Genomic DNA, 24,057 nt, shown 5'->3' on the forward strand with positions numbered 1-24,057 from the left:
ACATAGGAACCCGCTGGATCAAACCAAAAGCCCCCAATCCTCTTTCCTGTAGCATCTACCCACATGTTTCCAGGAAATCCACAAATCTGATGGTTTATCCATCTAGCCCATTACTGTCTACTTTGACAGGCAGCAGCTCTCCAGAATTTTAGGAGAATTTTAGAATTTTTTTTCTCAAACTGGAACGTGTCCAGAGGAGGGCAACCAAAATGGTCAAAGGCCTGGAAACGATGCCTTATGAGGAACGGCTAAGGGAGCTGGGCATGTTTAGCCTGGAGAAGAGGAGGTTAAGGGGTGATATGATAGCCATGTTCAAATATATAAAAGGATGTCACATAGAGGAGGGAGAAAGGTTGTTTTCTGCTGCTCCAGAGAAGCGGACACGGAGCAATGGATCCAAACTACAAGAAAGAAGATTCCACCTAAACATTAGGAAGAACTTCCTGACAGTAAGAGCTGTTCGACAGTGGAATTTGCTGCCAAGGAGTGTGGTGGAGTCTCCTACTTTGGAGGTCTTTAAGTAGAGGCTTGACAACCATATGTCAGGAGTGCTCTGATGGTGTTTCCTGCTTGGCAGGGGGTTGGACTCGATGGCCCTTGTGGTCTCTTCCAACTCTATGATTCTATGATTCTATGACTCATCACATACTAGGATGACAGGAATGGGGGGAGAGGGCCTTTTCTATAATGACTCCATACCTCTGGAATTCATTGGCAGTGGGGATCATTATAGGGCTTTAAGAGTGCCTTAAATACTCTTTTGCTTCACTCTGTTTCTCCATGAGTTTGGTTTTCTGTTGTTGCTTTGCAGTATAGCTAATGCTCCATATTGTATTTTCTTCTGGGCTTTTTGTAGTCTTGGGACTGGAGGGACATTTTAAAACTGCATGCCTTTATAATTCCCTGTTCCATGTAATACCAAATATTTATACTACAGTATATAAGAATCGGGACGCGGGTGGCGCTGTGGGTAAAACCTTAGTGCCTAGGACTTGCCGATCGTATGGTCGGTGGTTCGAGTCCCCGCGGCGGGGAGAGCTCCCGTCTTTCAGTCCCAGCTCCTGCCCACCTAGCAGTTCAAAAGCACCCCTAAGTGCAAGTAGATAAATAGGTACCGCTTTATAGCGGGAAGGTAAACGGCGTTTCTGTGTGCTGCGCTGGTGCTGGCTCGCCAGAGCAGCTTTGTCACGCTGGCCACGTGACCCGGAAGTGTCTGCGGACAGCACTGGCCCCCGGCCTTTTAAGTGAGATGGGCGCATAACCCTAGAGTCAGACACGACTGGCCCGTACGGGCAGGGGTACCTTTACCTATATAAGAATACTAAATAACTGACTGGACAGACTATTTAGCAGCCCTTTCCAAATACTGAAACATACACATAACCACTTTCCATTTGAAATTTTCCAATTCTATAAATATATGCAGCCTATTCCTTGACCTGAGCTTTTTTGTTCCTTCTTTACAAACTCTGTCTGTCAATCTCTTCCCTGGCCTGTTCTTTCTTCTTAAATAAAGCTGTTCTTTTGACAGTATTGAGTTGCTCTCATAATTTCCTTAAAAATCCATTCTCTTTGGCCTTTGGGTTTTTTTTGCCAAACTCTCATGTACATTATCCTGGAGATTGTTATAATATAGAAAACTTGAGTTTGATTCCTTGGTTTTATATGACCTTTTATATATCTCAATAAAAAGAACAAAAGATCCAGTGGAAACTGATACGCAGAAATATCTTTCAGTAGGGTTACCACCATCCATCATGAGTTTTAATTATTGCAGGAGTTTATTGTGTATTTTGAGATTGTGACTGCATTGTATTTTGCCTTGTGAGTTTTCTTGGGAGGGCATAAAATGCTGAAAAAGAATTTTGAATAAATAAATAAACCTGTCTCAGATGCTGTCCTGGGCCATCCACCAGCAGACCCTCCAAGTGTCCCTATTTTACAGGGATGTCTCTGATTTAGATATGCCGTCCCAGTTTCTGATTTGATCCTAGAATGCCCCTCTTTTCCTCTTTTTCATTGGAGAAATATTGGAGGGTACGGGGTTTATTATTATTATTATTATTATTATTATTTCTTTGGGAGCTGCCCAGAGTGGCTGGGGAAACCCAGCCAGATGGGTGGGGTATAAATAATGAATTATTATTTTTATTATTATTATTATTATTATTATTATTATTATTATTATTATTATTATTATTATTGTTTTTTTTTGTGTTAGAAGCTACCTAGAGTGTCTAGGGCAACCCAGTAAGATGTGTGAGGTATAAACAGTAAAATTATCATTATGGAATGGGATTTCCCTATTTTCATTGGAGAAATGTTGGAGGGTATGAACTAGTGCCATGAATTCTATAAATAAATTGCATGTAGCATGGAACATTTCCCTTTTGTCAGTCTCCAATCTAGTCAGCTTCTTTGGGTGACTAGCTCCTGGTTTTAGTGCTGTGGCAGGAGTGGAGAACCTTTGACCTTCCAGGTGATGCTAAACTACAACTCCCATCAGCCCTTGCAAGTATGGTCAGTGGTCATGAATGAATGAGAGCCAAAGGTTCCCCATACCTGTGTTCTAGGAAGAGAAGCATGTTTGGAATTCTCTTTTGGAATTCAATGCCATTTTGTTCAGCCACTTTAAAAAATATTTTGTGGGAAGGGGTTGAGCAGAAACCTCAACAGCTAAAGAATGGAGCTTCCACACATATTTCATATGCAGGAGAAAGGAGATGGTTCTACAACAGGCCAGAGCTATTTTCTTTTTATCCCCTGCAGCTGCCTGCAAAGAGAGCAAGCGTCCCCTGGAAGTGTCCCAGCACTCGGAGGAAATGGGCCTCATCCTGGGCATTTGCGCTGGAGGACTGGTGGTGCTGATCATCCTCCTGGGGGCCATCATTGTCGTCATACGGAAAGGGTAAGGAAATGTTTTCCCCTTCTGCCTTCGCCATCGCTGCTTCTCTGGTCGCAAAGCTCAATTCACCTCGTTTGGAGCCCAGCAGCCTTGCTCTGGCAGATGAAGAGAAAGGTCTTGGAGGAAGGAGAGGCAGGGAGGGCATCAGCAGTAGCCAGCCAGAGTCTCAGGCCACTCACCTGTGTCCCTCCCTCCCTTATCCTAGTGAGCCATTGTTCTAACCTAGAAGAATCTTCCTCCTTCCTCTAGACCCCATAAACAGGGATCTTTGGGTGAGGGGCACAAAGCAATCAGGGGATCATGGCAGATCAGACAGGACAGACATGCAAGAAGCCTAATAGCAGGTGTGGACAGTCACACCTCATCCTAATTTCAAAGGCCCCCTGCAAGCGATCAGTTCTGAAAAGGGCAATTTGTCTTTCCCCAACAGCCCACCCACCGCCAGCATTCTGCACCCATTGGAAGTGTGCTAAGGGAATGCAGCCCTGGACAGAAAAAAAGAGGTCCCCCACCCACCATAAGTCTTTTAGGGTGTCATGGGTCCTATGTTAATTTTGCTAGGCAGGACTCAGTCAGTAGAGCATGAGACTCTTGATCTCAAGGTCGTGGGTTCGAGCCCCACATTGCGCAAAATATTTCTGCATTGCAGGGGACTTGATGTCCCTTGTGGTTCCTTCCAATTCTATGTTTCTAAACTGGTTTTAGCAGGGATTGAGGATGAATTTATCAGCATGGACTGCATGCAATAACCAAAAGACAAACCTTTAACATCCAGTGGCTAGAAACTGGGCATTAATGTTTAACAACAACAACAACAACAACAGGCAACTATTTATATTAAACACATTTCAAACTGCTTTATATTTCGAAAATGTCTCAGCAGTGTACAGACTAAAACAATCTATTTTATTTAAAGTTGTACATCGTCCTGGTATATGATATGGCAGTATAGAAATACTGTTACGAATGAGCTGAAACAAAAACACAAGCTGAAAACAGTAAAGCAGCAGTATGGAATATAAAAGCATCTAAAAGTGAATAAAACAGAATACCAGAGGATTCAAAAACATGAAGCAGGATGCAGTCTGATGGGTCAGGGGAAACCTGTGCAAAAAGTCAAGGTTTGAAGCAACTGATAGTTACTGCTTCATGTATGGCAGAGGGGAGGGTATTCTACAGCATGGGTGTGGCAAGGCTCATCAGCCTTAATATTCTGTAGGGTGCAGAGGTGCAAGTAGAATTTCCCCTTGTCACACACCTGATATTTTTCACCTTCATTGTTACCATTATATTTTTCTTTGTTACTCATATTTTATTTTGGAAAAGAAGAAATAAACAGAAAAGAAGAACACTAGTAGAATCTCCCCATATAGGGTATTCTATGCGACCTGAGAGGTCTGTAGAGGGACAGGTAATCTTTCAGGTAACCTGGTCCAGAGTGGTTCATGGCGTATGACGTTAACAAGGTTGAGGTCTGAATCCCAACTTGCCTATTCAGAAGAATCTAGGTCTTGTTCAAGATGGGTTCAGGCAGCCCCAGATCGCTACAGGTTGGGTTGGGGGCCCAGAGCTATCTGAGGTTGTTAAGCGATGGGGCTTTGGGCAGTGAGGAGAGGCTGGTGCAAGGGAGTTGCGGAGAAACTGTGAAAAAGAGAGATCTATTGGGTGGCTGCATCTTTGTGGGAGAAGATGGGGGTGGCTTTCCCACCTGGCTTTTCATTCTCCCCACTGCCAGGCCTCAGCTTTTTCCAGTGGAATTTGCTGCCAAGGAGTGTGGTGGAGTCTCCTTCTTTGGAGGTCTTTAAGCAGAGGCTTGACAACCATATGTCAGGAGTGCTCTGATGGTGTTTCCTGCTTGGCAGGGGGTTGGACTCGATGGCCCTTGTGGTCTCTTCCAACTCTATGATTCTATGATTCTGTTCCTTCCTGGTCCTTGAAGTATCTGATCCTGCATGATTGTGTTATTTCCTGAGTGGCTTCCCTTGCATGCAGAGAAGCTGTTCTCTCCCTCCCTCTCTCTCTCTCTCAATGTTTTTTATTGTTTTTTTCCACGTTTTTATACATTTTGACTTAACCATCTCAAACATTAAAACAACAAGGTTCTTTTGAACCTTCAGACCTCCTTCCCTCCCTCCATGGCTTCCATATTCAAGATTGAATTTACTGCATCTTTTCCTGTTATCCATCTGTTATATATCGATAATTATCATAGTTAATTCCACATTACATCCCAGCCAATGATTTTAATTGTTTACAGTGGTCTTTTAAATAAATTAAAAGTTTACTCCAGTCTTTTTAAAAATACTTGATTTTCCTGGTTCTGGATCTTCCCCATCAGTTTCACCATCTCTGCATCCTCCATCAGTTTTGTCTGCCATTCTTCTTTTATTGGTACTTCTCCTTTCTTCCATCTCTTGGCTGCCGTCATTGCATACATAAAAAGTCCTTTATCCTCTTTTGGTATCTTCTCACCTATTATATGTAACAGAAAAGCTTCTGGTTTTTAAACTAATGTCTTTCTAAACATTTTCTTTAATTCATTATATATCGGGGAAGCTGTTCTCAAAGGAGCAGCGCCACACAAGATCAGATCCTCCTGCTTAACAGCTGCGAAGCATAAGGGTCTGATCCCGCACAGTGTTCTTGCACCCCAAATGCACTTATAAAACTCTCTTTGAAAACTCTCAGCCCTGCTCCTGAACTGGACAGGGTGGTTGGCTCCTTGTTTGGCACAGGGTGGCTAGGCCACAGTGTGGGAGAGGCTGGGCTACAAATGCCAGTCAGTCAATCAATCACTTTACCCAGAAGTTTAGAACTGTGGGCAGCAGAGAGAGAGACGTGTGTGAGCTTTTTTGCCTGGACCCAGCAGAGCGGTCCTCAGCTTGGCTTCCAGTGGCAACACCATTCTGCTGTCATTGCTACAACCCAAGTTGCTAATGGGCTGGACAGCTCCTCAGCACAGATCCCGCAGAGTCCTCTGAGCTTCAGAGCTAAGGCTGGCAGGGGGCAAGGCAGCAGGTCAGCAATGCCTGCTTTGTGTTCCGTCTATATTTCATGAGTTCCCATTCTGCCTGGGTAGGCACGATCCCTCTGCCCTTTCAGGAACATTAAGTCCCCGACAAAGGAGTTGGTTTTCCCCCAAGCAGCCCACCAGGGAATGACAAGAGTCAGCAAGGCGCAACAGGTCAGGCCAGCAGGAATCGCAGAGGTTGGACGGAGTCACACGCTCATGAGTCTCTGGTGTATTGGCTGCATGCTATCCACCTCACGCATCTTCTGCCTTTGCACTGCATGCTGCTCACTGCCTGACAGTCCGTGGCTTGGAAGCGGATCGAATTGGGGGCCACCGTGAAACTTTCTGCCTTCAAAACAAAATTGGGCGTCTTCCAGGGAGAGAAAGAAAAAGTGGGGGGTGGGGGGGAAATGAGAATCTGGATTGGAGTCCTGAGCTAAAGATCATATGAATGCCCAGAGGCAGGATTTGTGATATTCTCACAACCCTCATCCTTCTGTGTAAACATACATGCTGGCTTGAATTAACCCATATCTGCTTCTTTATGTTACACTTTCCCCTTCCAGACTGGTGTTTTGTCACAGGTATATTCTGCAACATGTTATTGATGCAATAATAGTGGATTGTTAGTGCAATAGTGGAATAGTGTTGGATCTATACTGCTTTAGTTTTTTTTTTAAAAAATGTGCATTTTCCAAATTTAATAATAATAATAATTTTTTTTTGTACCCCGCCCTCCCCAGCCATAGCCGGGCTCAGAGCGGCTAACATCATATAAATACTACAATATGAATAAAAAAAAAGCAATCAATCGATTAGAATGCATCCCAAAATTAAGTCAAATAAATTAAAATTAAAGTTAAAACTGGACAAATGACAATCCTCAGGTTAAAATACCACACACATCTTACTGTTCTTTTTTAATCACCTCATTTAGTTTTTTCCCCTGTGATGCTTCCCCAATGACACAAAATAGCAACAGCCACAAAATAAATAAACCAGAACATTTGTGGTATCAGATATAACAGCATGTGCACTGAGTGGAAATGGAGCAGTGTAACTGCCCTGAAACCTTTGCAGGTACAAACAGTACTGAAAATGGGGTTGCATGTGACCAACCTGGTGAACACAAATAATAATGAATGCACCATAAAAAAGTATGTTTGAATGCAGCCTAAGCCCTATAGACACCATACATTGAAAGTCATGGCTTCCACCCAAGAATTCTGGGAACTCTAGAATGCTAAGACCCATATTCCCTGCACAGAGCTACAATTCCCAAAGTTTCCAGTGAAGAGGGATTGATTGTTCAACCACTTTAGAATTTGTAGCTCTGGGAGGGGAATGGGGTCTCCTAACAACTCCCAGCATCCTTAACAAACTACCCTTCCCAGGATGCTTTGGGAGAAGCCATGATTGTTTTAAGTGGTATTCTAGTGCTTTCAATGTATGGTGCGAATGTAGCCTAGGTCTGTAGCATAGGAATGTCTTGAGAAAAATGGGGGAAACAGAGTTACGTGTTGGTAGTTGGTGTTGAAGGTTGCTTGTGACTAATGCTGCAGTCAGATTATAGTCTTACAGAAGGGCACAAATCCTGGATGCCATTTAATTTATCCTGGCAAAGAACAATCAAGTCCTGTTAATGTGCTGGGATGTTCTGCCAACTTGTTGTTAAGCATTTTCTTGCGCCCATCTTTCAGATTCCAGAACCATGCCGCTATTTGACTGTAACATAAATGGCTCTGCAAAGGATGACATGCCAAGCAGCGTTGAGCTTAAAGAATTCAGTGTCTGAAGTGGATTTGTTTAACCTTGTGCGACAGGGAGGGGGAAGAGGAGGGAGGTCTGTCTTCTTTCACCTGGGCTCTGTGCCGTGCCAGCTCACGCAGCGTCTTGGCAGACATGAAATGCCAGCTCCGTAGGGGTCCTCATATCAATTGAGGGGTCCTCATATCAACCGAGGAGAGCTTCAGTTCATTTTAGGATTTCTTTTTAATATTAGTTATGTAAGGCTATGCACACATTAGCGGCTTAAAGCACAGTTTCCCTGCCGCTGCTATTCAAGCTGCATTTACACATTGCAGTGCATGCCAGAGAGTGAGTCTTCATCCAATGTGCGTCATGTCATTCCCCCCTGCCAATAAATTTTTATTATTTTCTCAACACCGTTTCATACCATACATCAAATCACATCTATACTTCTAGCTCTGCTGAGCTTATGACTTCCCTCCTTCCTTTCAACAGGTATCCCTTGTTTCTTTAAATCACTTATTTTAAATAATAAATCTCTTATTTATTACATTGTAGGAGTTATTTCAGTCCTGCCAGTGTTTTTAAAGTTTTACAATTATCCTTTAAATACACCATAAATTTACTCCAACTTTCTATGAATCTCTGGTCGTCCTGGTCCTGAATCTTGCCGGTCAGCTTGGCTAATTCCGCATAGTTCGTCATTTTCGCCTGCCACTCCCAATGTGCGTCATGTCTTGGGTCTCTCTGCACCTGTTACTCCCCACACGAATACCATTCATTAAGTTGTTGTTTGTGTGTATACACAATGGCTGTCTCAAATGTACATAGGTGTGACGGGAGCTGTAGTGCCAAGAACACCTGAATCTCTCACCAACATGAACATTAAAAACGAGAATAAAACAACCTCACATACATGTAAAGGTAAAGGGACCCCTGACCATTTGGTCCAGTCGTGACCGACTCTGGGGTTGCGGCGCTCATCTTGCTTTATTGGCCGAGGGAGCCGGCATACAGCTTCCGGGTCATGTGGCCAGTATGACTAAGCCACTTCTGGCGAACCAGAGCAGCACACGGAAACGTCGTTTACCTTCCCGCCAGAGCGGTACCTATTTATCTACTTGCACTTTGATGTGCTTTCAAACTGCTAGGTTGGCAGGAGCAGGGACCGAGCAACGGGAGCTCACCCCGTTGTGGGGATTCGAACCACTGACCTTCTGATCAGCAAGTCCTAGGCTCTGTGGTTTAACCCACAGTGCCACCTGCGTCCCCTTGTACACCCACGTCTCAAATGTACATACCTCAGCTTAATAGTGAATGTGCCTTACGTTTTCAATTCAGGTAGATGCTGGCTTGAGGGTGGGGGAAAACCTATTAAATGGCAGTCTTTCTAAAAAAAGCAAACAAACTACAGGATATGGATTGTGGCTAACCTCCCGTGCACATGGATTCAAACAACAGCAGTGGGTATGCACTGGGGCCAGAGTAAATGGTAGTGTGTACACAGCTGAATACAGTGTTCTCCAACTTTGGTTTCCCAAATGCTCTTGGTCTACAGCTCCCATCATCTCTTACTTTTGGCTAAGCTGGCTGAGGATGATGGGAGTTGTCATCCAGCAATGCCTGAGGAACCAAGGTTGAAAGACACAGATCAAATACAACACAATTAGGGACAAGCTAGGTATCAGTGCTCAGTGCCTTTAGGCAGCTACTGGGACCACGGTTACTTGGCAGAGCTTACTGGTGCTGGTACCTGCCAGTCATAGGTCTATCTAATGGCAGCAGAGGTGGGCAGCCACTTAAATTTCCCACAGTGCTCATGAACAGCACTCACCAGACATCATGGATGATGGTTGGAAATGAAAAGAGTTGGCCAATGCTGCCATTGTTGGACCTATCATCCACCAATGGAGGAGGGAATCTAACAGGGGGCACTGCTGACCTTCCCCATGGCAGTCATAATTTGGGATGCAACACACCACTCTTGATCTTTCATTCTGCATGCAACTCCCCCCCCCCTCAAAAAACAACAACCCAACAACAATTGAAAAGACATATGTGGATAATAATAGAAAGAGTGGCAGGATCTGTGGATCCAAGGGATTCCTACTTCAGCTTTTCAGTGAAACCCATTGAGCAGTATAAAACTCACAGATTCAGGCAGTCAGAACTGACTTGCAGTGTTATAAAAGCCCTGCATTACAGGGCTCCCTTTTTATTTATTTATTGTTACATTGCTAGGGTTTTCCCCGACTACTACAGAGATAGGGGGCAAGCTGTCTTCACTGCTGCCTCCACTTCCTAGCAAATCACCCCATCATGCTGCATAATTTAAGAAGCTAGCTACCAGTTCATTATGTTATCTGTGTTGTTTTTAATAGTTGCTTTCATTTTGGAAACCAGGTTTGCTAGCAAGCTTGTGGCTTATATTGAGTTATTTGAGTTGGAACGTTTGTCCATCTAGCTCAGCCCAGGGACAGTCAACTGGGCGACCTCCAAATGTTGTTGGACTAAAGTTCCCATCAACCCTGCCAGCATGGCCAATGGTCAGGGATAATGGGAGTTGAAGCCCCACAACTTATGGAGCCTACCACTTTGGATGCTTACGGTCTACACTGACCAGCAGCAGGTTTCAGACAGGGGACATTCACAACCCTACTTGGAGATAGTGGGAATTGAACTTGGGACCTTCTGTATGCAAAGCAGATGCTCTACCACTGAGCTATGGTCACGTGGGTTGCTGGAGAGGAATAAGATTATAAAGTCTTGTGAAGAGGAGAACTCTGACTGTGTGTTCTGGAGAAATTGGAAATGGTTTATTTCTTCAATTATCAGCTTCATAAAGGATTAAAATGCAGGTGGTTGGTGGGAGGGAATCAAGCCTTTTAAAAGACTCCTGGGAGATTCTTAGATTGGGTAGATTTCCTCAAAATATTAAAGACACTCCTGCAGAGCCCTTATTCACATTCCTTAGTCTCTGCACAGAGCAGATCTGCTGTCAGTGTTACTTTGTCTGTTACAGCCTTTCCTCAACAGGTTAAGAATCCATTCAGACATCCATCTCTTCGCTTGAATCAAGGTGTTTGGCTGATCCCATTTTAAATGTCGCAGTTGATTAAATCATTTCAGTTGGAGTTCCTTGCAAATCCATGGTCAGCTGCTCCTTGGATTCAGAGTGTAAATAAACAACAGATGGCTGCTGTTTGTGCTAAAGGAATGGCTTGATACCCAAAGTGGTGTCTCTTTCCTTCCTGACAATTCCGTATTTGGTGTGTTATTGGGCTGGTTTCAGGGTTGGCACCAGGCGTGATGGCCCCTCAGCAAGGAGCATCTTGGTGATCTTCCTATTTGGTCCCCCTCACCTCCAAACTGTGGGCTTGGTAGCACTGGCTGGGTCCGAGAAGATGCTTGCTACTTTCACTTTCCCACAGGAGTGATGGTGTGGCAGACACTGCAGGCCATTGCAGGAAATGCAAGATAGTACATGGCTTCCTGCTTGGGATCAAAGAGGGCATCATTTTCCATTTGGCCCTGCTTTCGTTGCATACAGAACTGTTTCCATTCCACTACAGTTCGCATTCTGCCCCAAACTACATTTTCCACCATTGTCCATTGTAGTAAAATTATGTCACTTAAGTAGTGTAATTCATTTTGTAATTTATGCCATCCCTACATTATTCTGCTCCATTCATTTCGGTGCAAAGGAACCACAATGCAAAATGAGGGGGAAATTAACAATTATTTGTGGACTGAAAGCAACAACTGCAGTGAATACTTATGGCATTTGCTGGATTGATTGCTGTTCCAGACATGGGACAAATAAGTGAACATAGGCAATTGTTGCTCCTGTTTCCATTTGCATCATATTTATTCACCAAGCCTGCTTCCCAGACCCATCTGCTGCATCCAGATAAGACCATGACTGGGGGAATGAGAAAATGAGAGAGACAAAGCAGGTTTCAGCTCTGGCGAACTCTGCCAAGGTGGTTGGGCCCTAACAACTGTCAATGGGCTGCTGGGTGCTGATGTTGGATGCTGACCTACCTGGTCTACACAATGCAAAGGAATAACATGGCAGATGCTTTGGACTACAACACCCATCAGCTCTGGACAACATGGGCCAGTGACCAGGTATGATGGAAGGGTTGATGAAGGCTGTGAGAGTAGATTCTTAAGATTCCTGAGGTGTTAGAATAGATTCAACAATGTGATCTCAGTCTGCAGTTCAAAGAGGTAGATTGCATGTTGAGATCACATTGTTGGATGGTCCTGCAAGTTCTCACAAAGTTCATTCATTGCTGAGCTAAGTTTTTGCTTGCAGGGTTTTATATACGTGGGGGAGCATTTGAAAAACAGTATTGTTCCACCTGCAGTCTGAAATGGTACAATTCACTCTGCTGCTATGGGATCTTAGCACCTCACTCTGCTAAGAGTCCCTTTGGCCTCTCAGTGCTTCTGCAGATAGTCTAAAACAGGGCATTTGAAACAGAAATATGTGAGATGATATCATGACCTTAAAATTCAGTCTGGGAACTGAGGCCAAGAGACAGTGGCTTTAATGTGGAGCATTTCAGCTTGGTACAGCTTTTCCTTCCTCCGTAACACAAGGAAGTGACCATAAGCTGCACCTGCAGAAATTATGCCCTCTAATAGTGAACTTGGGTGGTGAGTGACAACAGGTCCCCATGAGAAACATGGGGGAGATACTGGATTCCTCAGAGAAACCTCAAGCCACAGATTGCTGTGTTTTTGAGGGGAGTTGAGAAAATGGAATGGAGTATCATGTGAGAGGGCATGACTGGCTGGCTGGCTGGAACACTAAAGAGGCACCCTGGACCCTGCAACTTTTTTGTTGCAAGCATATTGTCCCTTGTACACAACTCTATAAAAACGTCCAGGAGCCCCATTGCTGGAGGCTGTGCTGGACTCAGGAAGACAATTGTGCAATGCTTTGCTATACCTCTCATGTGGCGAAGTTGACCATGGGAAGCTAATGGAAGCAAAGAAATTGCCTGGGAAACAGCCAGGCCTCCAGCTTATTAGCAGATATGATAGGGAAGGATTTGCGGAGCTATTTCTGGCTGGGGCTAAAGGACGCTTCTTCCCAGACTGATGAGCAATACCTGTTGCCTCCCTGCAGGTTTAGCTGTGACAGGGAGAATGGAACTGTTAGGAAGAATATTAGAAAACACATTGGCTGTGAGAAGTGGAAGATTGAGTCTGCTGGCTAGGATATGTATTGGCCTTCGCCAGCAGTGTGCATTTCAGATCTTTTGGACTACAAATCCCATCAGCCCCAGGCAGCATGGCTGGGGCTGAGGGAAATGTAGTCAAAAACATCTGAGCTCTGAAGGCTGATAAATATACCATTAATATATCTGACCCTCAGAAACACCAAGACAGCTAATAACAGCATTAAAACTATAATGAAGCAAATTGAAACTATGTTTGCAGTGGCCCTTCAAAAGCTACCCCCCAACAAAGAATCAAATATATCTTTAATTGAAAGCTTCAGGTAGCCCTAGGATTCTCCATCTGGCACCCATGACCACCACAATAATGTCACACACCATCTTGGCACTCCCAAATTTTAATTTTTTAAAAAATAAATTAAGTTGGGAGTTGGTTGAGTTTTCTTGTTTTCTTATTTGAGGGGGTGGCTATTGCCTGCTTTTTTTGGTCTGTGTTTTATTCATTGGGGTATAGGTGTTTCTGCTTTGGGGGAGGAGGGGGTTCTGAGCATCCCCAGTTTTTCTTACATGAAATGATTCTTTTGCAGTGCCTGTGACACTTCCTTAGATGTCCAAAAATGACCCCTCCCAAGTCCCAAAAGGTTGGGGACCCCTGATCTAGCCTCTGCATTGCTCGGAGAAATAAAGAGGCCTCTTGTATTTATATTTGCAGCATTAGCACCCAGGGAGCACATGAAGTTTGCCAGAATTAGAATCACAAAGCCTTGTTAAGTTCAGAATAAGACACAGGGTGGTGTCTTAGAAACTCAAGGGTGGGACATAGTGGGATGGGGTGGCGAGATACCTCTGTTATGGGTAGCGCCATAGCTGCTCAACAAAACAAGTGCTCTGTTTTCAACCTGATGAGAACAAATTTGCAGCAAAGCAACTACATCACAATCCCAAGCACTAGATATGCAGCAGTCCAGATTATCTGTTCCTCAGTTACCAGCATACAATTTCAAGGGCACCTGGAATTAGATGTGCTATTTGCGAAGTACGTGTGCTTGCAGGTGTGGGGAAGCGAGTTACTTGGCGTCTTTGCCCTCTCTAAACCTTTTTGGCAGGTGACCTTGCTTGCCCTCCGGGCAGCAGCAAGCATGTCCGAAAACTGCTTCCCATTTCCAGCTGATTGCTTTCTCTGTCTCCCTGCACTTCCTTCCTCCTTCCTTCCCCCTCTCTCTGTCTCCGGCTCCCTTCCCCCCTCCCTTTGCATGGACAATGGCTCAGTCTCTGGTCTGTTGTCATTTTAGGCTCCAAATATCCCATCTTCTCCTTCATTATTTGCTGAGAAAAGCTGCTTATGCAATCTCTGCTGTTTCTCTTTGTTTGCACGCTTGCCAGGAGGAACTACTATTCCTATTCCTATTACCCGTAAGTAATTCTCATTCACTCGCGCTCGCTCCGCTGCTCGCTGCTCCCAGTTGGTTCCCTTTCCTTGTCACATAAATGTTAAAGTACCATTTTGGGGGCTTCAGGGGTGGGGGGAAACGGCTGCTGAACTAAAATGTAGAGACTCCGGAGGGAGGTGGGGAAGGGGTTTGACGCTGGAGGGGATCAAGACCTGGAATGCCTTTTAGAGAGGCTAGATACACCTCAAGAGAATACAACTCACCCAGCTTCCACCATGTTTCATTTAATGGTTTTTGCCCATCTGGAAATTAAACCTCTGCAACTGCTTATGTTGGATTCACCTAAAGCCTGTTTCATGGAGATTAGGAGTGGGTAAAATTCTTCAGCCCCATAGGCAACCTCGTTTGGGGGAGCAGTGTCACATGTTGGGGTCAGCTGGGGCCAGAGGCAAAACTGGATGGAGCAGCAAATATAGATTTTCCTTTCGTACATCAGGGTTGTTTTTACCTGCTCCACAGGCAAGCAAGAGGCAGCCTCAAAATCTAGAGTTCAAGGGCACATTGTAGACCGACAGAAATACCCAAGGAGAGTGGAACAAAGCAGGGTAGATGAGGGGTGTGGCTTGGAAAGAGGGGGTGTGGCTAGGGAAGAGGTGTGGTTTGAAGAGAGGGGTGTGGCTAGGGAAGAGGTGTGGTTTGCCGAGAGTCCCAAGTGCCAGACAGACAGGCCCAAAGGGCTGGATTCGGGGGCCCCACACCTGACATCCCCCACCCCAAAGGTAGATATTGATGAACTGTTGCAAGGTTGCCTCGGAAATTATTTCCAAATCAGAAGGAATTATTTTTCAAGCCAATCTAAAGCAAGCGCATAAGCTCCCAAGGGAACAATGTCTCCCCTGGTCCCTTGGGCCATTACTGCAGGGATGGGGAACCTGTGGCTCTCTAGATACTGTTGGTCTCCAACTCCAACCAGCCCCAGCCATTATGGACTCCATTCCTCCTCTCTCCCAACTGTACACCCCTGATACTTCTGCTGCTCCCAGTGCTGCTTTTTGCCAGGGAAAAGATAGGCAAAGGTCCTTTGAGGTGCTGGCAGTGAGGGCAGGCAAGGATGGGCGATGGTGGTGAGAAGCCTGCTATTCTTTTCCAGCTTGGATTTTATTCCAAGCCAGATAAGTTTCCAAGGACTTGCCTCTCCTTTCAGGGAATCAAAGAAACAGCGGGCTTTGTTCCTGCTGAATATTTCCTTCTGATAGTGAAGCCTTTTCTAGCTTACACAGAAATGAACAAATCTCTTGTTAGTAAACACACATGCTTTTAGATTTCTGTTTACTTATTAATTCCTAATTTAAGACCATGTTAAGATGCTTTTCACACCAGACCAGTCCCAGGGAAATAATGATGCAGTGCTAGAAGAATTAAGAGTACTACGTTTTATTTCAATTTTCTTCTGAATAGAAATGGGTTATTTAAAATTGTATTATTATTTCTACAGATGGTTAATATATTGCATGAAGTTTAATAAATGGAAATTAATAGCAATGCATTTTTTATACAGTGGAACCATTTCAAAGCCATTTGGGAATTCCTGCTCTAGACAATGATTTAACCGGTATAGAAAAGTGTCCCAGTTTTAGGAGGGAGCTTTTGAAATCTGTGGCCTAGAAGCTTTGTAAATAAGAAGTTAAAAGCAAGGTGCACAGAACTAGATTCATTCCTCTCATTTATTTGCTTACAGTGCTTCTAAACTGCTTTTTAAAGCTGCTCAGTATGGTGGACCACAAAATCAGATTATAAGGAAAGGGATTTGGTTAAGTGTTAAGAAGAACACCGTGTGGCACAGGTTGTTCACAGCAGTGTAGCAGATCACCTTGAAAGGTCCGTTTCAATTTTTCATCTCTCCATTTATAAGCAGAAGCTGGATGGCTACCCATTAGGGATGCTGTATCTTCAGATTTCCTACATCTAGATGACCTTTGAGCTCACCCCCAGTTCTGTGATTCTAGAATTGAATATCATGAAACCAAAGAACAGAAGTGCATCGTTTGTATCCAAATAGCTTTAGTGTAAGGGGAAGACACTTTTTCTTCTGCATGAGTTTCTGCCAGTTTTCTTCTTCTCTCACAAACGAGAATACTATGATTGCTGCTGCTGCTGCTGCTGCTGCTCTTCTTCTTCTTCTTCTTCTTCTTCTTCTTCTTCTTCTTCTTCTTCTTCTTCTTCTTCTTCTTCTTCAGGGTTTCACACTGGCAACAAGGAAGGGGTAGCGAAGATGCAAATAAACAAAATGAAAGGTGCAGAATCTAATTTGAGGAATTATCAAGGCTAAACCAGAATTCATGAATTATAGAATGAAGAGTAGAGAGAGAACCAGGAAGCCAAAACAGGAAAGGACTTGGGAAATTTCTCCTACCCTTGCCATGAATCTCCAGATGCCTTTTCTTAGGATGTATCGCAGTGTTTTGACTTTCACCTTGGCATCTTCAGTCTGAAATGCCTCCTTGGGTGTGCTATTATTGTTAGGAGCAATGAAAGGCAAATGATGAGGCATTGTCTCTGTGTTGGTACAGAGCTGAGCAACTTGCCTGATGTTAAAAGTCCTACACTTAAAATCACATCGGGGGACTGATCAATAGTATTGATCAGACGTAAGTGGAGCATCACAAGGATAGACAGCGCCACAGATTCTGCTTTGTTTTGCAAGGAGGTGTCTGTGGGCTAAGTGTATTTAAAAGGGCCATGGGAGTATAAGTGGGCATTGCAGTAATTTTCCTGCACTGCCTGGGAGAGATGCTGAAAAGAAATTGGAAAAGGAGCTTCAGACCCACATTCTTGTTCATTGGAGTTGTGCTAAAATGCCAGTTAAGAGCAGAGAGGGGAGGTGACACTTCATTAGAAGTTATCTATTTAAGAAAGGCCACTGTCAATATACTACTACTACGAAATTTATTATTACACCTCACCCATCTGGTTATGTTTCCCCAGCCACTCTGGGTGGCTTCCAGTAGAATATAAAAAGATAATAAAACATCAAACATTAAAAACTTCCCAATACAGGGCTGCCTTCAGATATCTCTTTAAAGGTCAGCACCAACACTTTGAATTGTGCTCCGAAACACACTGGGATCCTTTAGGACTGGTGTTATATGGTCTCGGCGGCCACTCTCAGTCACCAGTCTGGATTAGTTGTAGTTTCTGAGTCATCTTAAAGGTAGCCCCATGTAGAGTGCATTGCAGTAGTCCAAGCAGGAGATAACCAGAGCATGCACCACTCTAGCAAGAGAGTCTGCGGGCAGGTAGGGTCTCAGCCAGCATATTCCATGGGGGAGCTTTCACTTTTAATCGATCTACACCAAGGAGAATAATGGCATATAGATCTGCTGGAGGATGGATAGTGTAAGCCTGACTATCTAATAAACTCAAAATAGCTTCATTTTCTGTGGAACAGAAACATTTTTGAGTGGTCCCACATACTGGCTGCTTAGGATGAGAAGCAGGGCAGGAGCCAGAAATTTTGTAGTGGTGGAACTTGAGGGGTGTGAAAACATGCAAAGGGATGTGTGTTTGTGTATGTGTGTGTGTGTGTGTATAAAAATTTAAAACTTAGCTTTCTAACATTTTTAAAGAAAGGCTTAGGGTCATAGCCAACTAAGTTCTATTCAGAGTAGAGCCACTGAAATTAACAAACGTAAGTTAGACGCTAATGTTGGATACAGCCCCTAGGACTTGCCAGATCAGATGAAGTCTCTCTCTAATCCAACCCAAATGCATCATGGGCTCTCATCATGGGCAACCCATCAATAAGGTGAAGCCATTTGCATAAGGCAGCAGGTCCAACCCCCACTGCTGCAGTGCCACTGCTGCCAGCCCCACTGGGGCTTTGCCTGTGCCACCACCGCAGTGTCATTGCCCTCACTGCTGCATCAGTTGCTCCATTGCCACTGCATCATGGTGGCAGTGCAGCTGCAGGCAGGGGCACAATCGGGGGAGGGGGACAATCCACCCACCCACCCATTTTTTTCAAGGAGGGGGGTGGGTGGTTCCCCCTCAAAATTCCGTGGTGATCATGCATATGCACTGTGCATATGCCATGCAACAAGCTCATGTCACAGCTCTCCCCATACCTGTCAACGTTTCCCTTTTCTTGTGAGGAATCTTATTCGGAATAAGGGAATTTCCCTTAAAAAAAGGGAAACGTTGACAGCTATGGCTCTCCCCCACTCTGCCCACTGCTACTGACCCCAAAACTAGCATGGGGTGTGTTTGTGGTGAACATGGTAGCGCTCTCTCTCTCTCTCTCTCTCTCTCTCACACACACACACGGTGGAGAATACTTGCAGCAATTCTGCTAGGTGGCCTTTTTCTAGTGGGATTGCGGGCGGTGGAGGAGAAAAATCTCAAAAGATTTATCAGGAGAGATTTGGGCTTGGTTCTAATTACATGGATGCAATACCTGAGCAACCAGGGAGCTTGATGCCTCGATTGCTGTGTGATGTCTGCCCATGACAATGTAAGAAGCTTCCCCTGCAACCAATGTTCATGAGCCTCTCTTCATCCTCCTACCTGTAGAAGTTTGAAAAATGTACCTATTGGGAAGCCCCAGAGAGGACCCCTTTGTCTGATGTGTGCCTGCTTTCCTCCTTTGTGATTTTGCGCCAGGAAACCAGTGAACATGGCCAAAGCGACGATCAACTACCGCAATGAGAAGACACACATGATGAGTGCAATTGATCGAAGCTTTACAGACCAAAGTACCCTGCAGGAAGATGAGAGGCTGGGCCTGTCCTTCATGGACACACACAACTACAGTAACAGAGGTAAGTTCCAGGCAAGCAGCTACATGGAGTGATTTGGCTTTTACATTCTGTGCTGAACCACATAGACCAATGGCATTGGTGCTCAATAACAACATTGGTTTTGCTTAGATTACACCCAGCGTTTCTGCCCATGGTACCTTGCTGCAAGCAGTTCACAGATGTAATAGAGAGGTATCTTGTTTGGCTTCTGTGGGATGTTGGACCGTGCAGCCACACAGGGGCAGTCACATCGTACAGGATGGGGGAGAAAGGGGACACTTGATTCCCCTTGGCTGAATCCCAGTAAGGGGGTGTGGTGTCCCTTCCCACCATTTTGGAAAGTCTACTGTTGTTCAACGAACTCTGAAGAGGAAGAGAGAGTGTCATGTTGCATGCATCTCATGACTGATATGTGCAGGGCAACTGAAGGACTGTCACGTTGTTGCCCAGCCAGGTGTATCTGGTTGGAAATTATGGGTTGTACCGCACTTCATCCAAAGATCACTGGGCGGTTACACATGCACATGTTTGTGTGGTTGTTTCAAACTGTTTTCTATGTTGAAACCTGCCCTGTGTCTTTTTTTAAAAAAAAAAAGAAGTAAAGGGCAGGTAATTAATCTGATGTTGAGTAGGAAGAAGTGGAGGACCTTTGTCTCATCAGGGACATCTTCTTATTCAGGCTCCCTCTGACCTATTTAAGGCTGTAGAAAACCCATTCTGAGTTTATTTAAAATAAGAGAGATGACGGGAGAGAGAGTATCTGCAACACAGGGGCTATAGCCACATGAGTCATGTGGGTACTTGTCCCCCTCTGGGATATTCCCAGAATAGGAGGAAGTGTTTAAGCCCCAGGGTCATTCACAGTCTTCCAAATTAAGGTTTCGAGGTGTGCCTGAAGGCACCAAGTGAGTTTCATTTTGTTATAGCAGATTCTATCACCCTGGAGCTCTGTGGCTTCATGCTCTGGACTTTGCCACAGGATACATCATCCTAAACACACAATGTCCCACGCTATCATGATTTAACCTTCACAGTCAAGTACTCCAAGGCAGGCTGTAAGTGCTTTGAGATTCTAGGCAGGCCCTCCTAGCCACCTCTGGATTTTGGTTTCTGTCTGGAACCAGTGGAAGTTTCAGAATTCTATTCCCAAAATGCTGTGTGGCTGGAAGAAAGAAAACACGAATGCTCATACAATGGACATTTATTTCCCCATAGTTATTTTCTGCCAAAGCATAAACACTAAGGAAATGAGCATTGTTTGTTTGAAGGAATGTTATGTTAAAGCGTTTGTGGTGTGGATTGTAGGTTTCAGACTGGGCTTGAATGGTAGTGTTTAGTTCTCAAAACGAGAACTACTGGTTTCAAAGTGCTGGTTTCAAAGTGCTCTATCCAGACAACTGTATTCCAACGTCTTGCTTTACAGTCTTGGGGTCAAATAATGGATTGGCCTAATGGGATTAAGAACAGCCACTGCTGCAATTTTATTCTTTTTCTGATACAACTTTCATGGGGCACATCTTTGCTAAAAATAAAGCTACATGCTCTCTGTCCTTTGAATGTGCTTGGTGCTGGTTTGCCTCTGACCCACCTGATTTCCATTTGTTTGATTTGACCGTGACTGAATGTTTAAAAATCACAGGCAGTAATCTTATTTGAAATGCTTTGGCATGGTGTAGAGAAGAGGATCTTTATGGTTCCCTTCAGTTCCCATTGCAGTAGGATTCTGAGTCGTTGCTAGCTTGCATATACGGTTGTAGATTTGCCTAAACCAGGGATGGTGAACCTGTGGCCTTCCCAACTCCTATCAGCCCTGTGAAGGATAATGGGAGCTGTAGTCTGGCAGTATCAAATAACATAAAGGTAGAAGAAAAGCCCTGCTGAATCAATCCAAAATCGCATCTGGTTCAGCACTCTGCTCTCATAGTGGCCAACCAGACACCCATGAGAATCTAGAAAGCCACTGGTTCCTCAGCCTACACTTTGGCTCCATTATCTTCCCCCCCGAAAATCTGCTCTGCATTGAGACTGAGACTGATCAATGGATTTTGCTAGTGGTCTGCATCCAAAATTACAACCTCACCTGGCTACCTAGTAACCACCTGTCAGCAAGAGACATTCAGAGCACTGGAATTGTGGTTCCCATCTTGAACATGGCCAAGCATATTGAGGAACCATACTGAGAATGTTTGCCCTATTTCCTCCAGCCTCGCAGCATCTGCTCTCTAAATGCAATGCAACCCCCCTGCCCCAGTCAAAGCTGCAGCTTTGGGATTGGGATGGTCATGATGTCACAATCCCTGCGATTCTTGGGAGCCAGTGCAAATATGGTCCTTAGTGGAGAGGATGTCCTACTTCTTGCAGTGACTTTTATTAGAAGTGCTGCAACATACCTGCAGACACACCCATGCTGCACTTTGTCTACCCTGTTTTCCCAAGGTTCTATATTATGCAAAAACTTTCAGGAGCACAGGGAGCTCCCTCACCGTAGCTGCCCTTTGCCTTGTGGCAGACAGGAATGGCACAAGGGGCATGGAGCTAGCCTGCTCATCCCTGTACCAACCACCGTCCTCCATATGTGAGCATGGCACAAGCTATATATAAACCCAAGAGCAAAGTGCTCTGGCCAGAAACCAGTATATAAATGTAGCAACTAACAAACTAAAATGAATATCCTTGTATTTTCCTGGGGCTGTTTTTTTGTTGATTTCTGATTGCGGCCGAGCTGTTGTGAACATTCAAGAGTTAATGCGGCAGAGCTTCCACGTTAGGCCAAGACTGATAATTTCACACCAGTGAATGCATTTCTATGCTGATTTAGTTGTAAAGTAATTCTTTCTGTGCCCCAGTTTCAGCCATATGCTAATAACACCTGCTATTGGAACTTCAAGATGCTGCCTTGCTCACATCTTTCCTCTGCAGACTACAAGATTAATATGGTTTGTACCATTGTCTCGCAGACAATAGAAGCCCAGAGGGCAAGAGTTTCCCTGCTTTATACATCTCCGCAGGACTATTATTTTATTTTAGTTACTGCACCATTTCAGTTTCTTAGAATGCTCTTAACAAGACCAGTTTGTATGAACAATTTGTCTTCTGCGAGCATCTGAAAGAGCTTTCGGCCCAAATTTGCTGCTATTGCTTTACATCTATTGAAGGCAATGGAATGGCGCCTGCTTTGACTGGCAGTGGGTTTAACCTTGTTCTTGGGAGGCCCTGTGGAAAAGGGAGTTTTCCAAAGCAATTGCCAAGGGGCTGCAGCCTCTTTCTACATGTCCCCATAGAAAACAAGAGCCCTGCCCTGACTCCCACACCAGCATTAAACTTAGAAGCTCCTGACATCTGCTGATCGGAGTGGACTTTGGTAATATGGTGCCCTGAAAAAGGATGGAATTTGGCTCCCCCCAATAATAATAATAATAAGTATTTTCACAATAATTCATTCTGGTACAGTTGCTTTTTATGGATTTTCTCAGTAGGTTGACTGTTAGCACCTGTCTGTGTTGAGAGACAAAAGGATGTCGGGGTGATGTCAAACCACTGCATTAGCAGGCTCAAGCCTGGGCAATGTATATGGAGGTCCTGGGCTACCCAGATGACAAGATAGCCTAATTGATGTGGTCCAAGGGAAAGCAGAGCAATATGTTTGGCACCAGCTTGGCTGCTGGAGTTGCCGGAAGGAAGTGTACAAGGCACCATCCAACCATCTTAGGGACTCCACTCTGGATTTTTGCTGGGTTTTTCCTCCTTTTTTCCACCTGAAGATATCCCACAAGGCAGCAGAGATTTAGGACCACAGTTTTCCTTCTCCTAGATGGGCTCCCTTCCCAGGTTGATGAACCCTACCTGCCCCCCACTTCCCTCTTCAGCATGTGCAGAAACCGCCTTCTGGGCGGTTGGACCCACTGTTGGTCTCATCTGCTCAATCTGCAAGTGCCTGTCTTTGCTTGCAGAGGAAGTCCCAAACTCGCTGAGGGTTTGAGACCCATCGGCTGCCCTCACCTGGTTTAGCTGACCAGTTGAAGCCATTCCCCCTAGGTTTGGCAGGGGAATCACCTGCACCTTCCTAAATCTGGTGATGTGACTTTAAGGCAGCAATGAAGATTTGGCATACTGTGACATCAAGGCGTTCATTTGCCCACAGACTGCCTGGGGGCTTTGTAAAAGACTGGCATCCATTCTCATTTGAAAGAACAAGCAATGATTTGGCCTGAAGAAGTCCTTACTCTGAGTGGCCATTCAGACTGGGCCTAGAGCAAGGATGGGGAGGCTGTGTCCTCCAATTTCTGCTGGAGTACAACTCCCATCATTCCCATCTTGGGTGGGACTGATGGGAGTTGGAGTCCAACAATATTAGGAGAGCTGTGTCTTTCCCACCACTGCCCTGGAGGCCAAGAAAATCAGCAGTGACAGCAGTAGTAGCAGGAGAGAAATGGAGCCACTCAAGAAAAGGTGCCCAGCAGTAGCACAGGCCTATATGCCAGTGGTGGGGGACCTGTGGCCCTCCAGATGTTCAATGCCTGCCAGTCCCACATGACCAATGGTAAGAGAAGACAGGAGAGGTACTCCAGCACTCTCGGGGGGGGGGGGCAGAGCTTCTCCACCTCTATTATATGTGTCCACTCAGAAGCAAGTCTCATTTAGTTCAGTGGGGCTCCTTCCCAGGTAAATGTTGTATAGGATTTCAACCCGAAAACACCCTGTCCATCCTGGCTCCCCCTCAAAATGGAGCTTGCGGCATTTTAAACAGCAGTGAACAACTACTCCTAACTAGGTTTGTTTAAAGCCCATGATTTATTTATTTGTTTGCCTGGGAAAGCGCGTGCAAGCTAAGATACATGCATAACGCTGTGTTCCTACCCCAGGGAAGCTCTGAATGGCTCATTTCCCAGAGATCGGGAAAGGCTAATTTTCCCGGGGAATAAGACATTTGCCACGGCTTCTGTTGTTGCGGTAATGGTTTCTGCATGCTATCTGAGCCCCCTTGTGCACATCACTCTCGTACAATTTCCTT

General features: G+C 44.9%; 1 protein-coding gene across 9 annotated transcripts in view; it reads left to right on the plus strand.

Annotated features, from left to right (window-relative positions):
* PTPRU (protein tyrosine phosphatase receptor type U) overlaps positions 1–24,057 on the plus strand; it is a 366,315-nt gene that overhangs the window by 270,484 nt on the left and 71,774 nt on the right. For 5 of the 9 annotated variants that reach the window (XM_083454725.1, XM_083454722.1, XM_083454718.1 and 2 more), the window contains exons 14-15: positions 2,770–2,908; positions 18,910–19,067. In XM_083454725.1, coding sequence (XP_083310851.1) covers positions 2,770–2,908; positions 18,910–19,067 — 297 coding nt within the window. Of the gene's footprint in view, positions 1–2,769; positions 2,909–14,242; positions 14,273–18,909; positions 19,068–24,057 lie in introns of all 9 variants that reach the window. The other 4 variants (XM_083454717.1, XM_083454719.1, XM_083454720.1 and 1 more) reach the window with 1 other exon arrangement.

Source organism: Podarcis tiliguerta (genome assembly GCF_965153285.1).
Source record: "Podarcis tiliguerta genome assembly, chromosome: 8".
Taxonomy (NCBI): domain Eukaryota; kingdom Metazoa; phylum Chordata; class Lepidosauria; order Squamata; family Lacertidae; genus Podarcis; species Podarcis tiliguerta.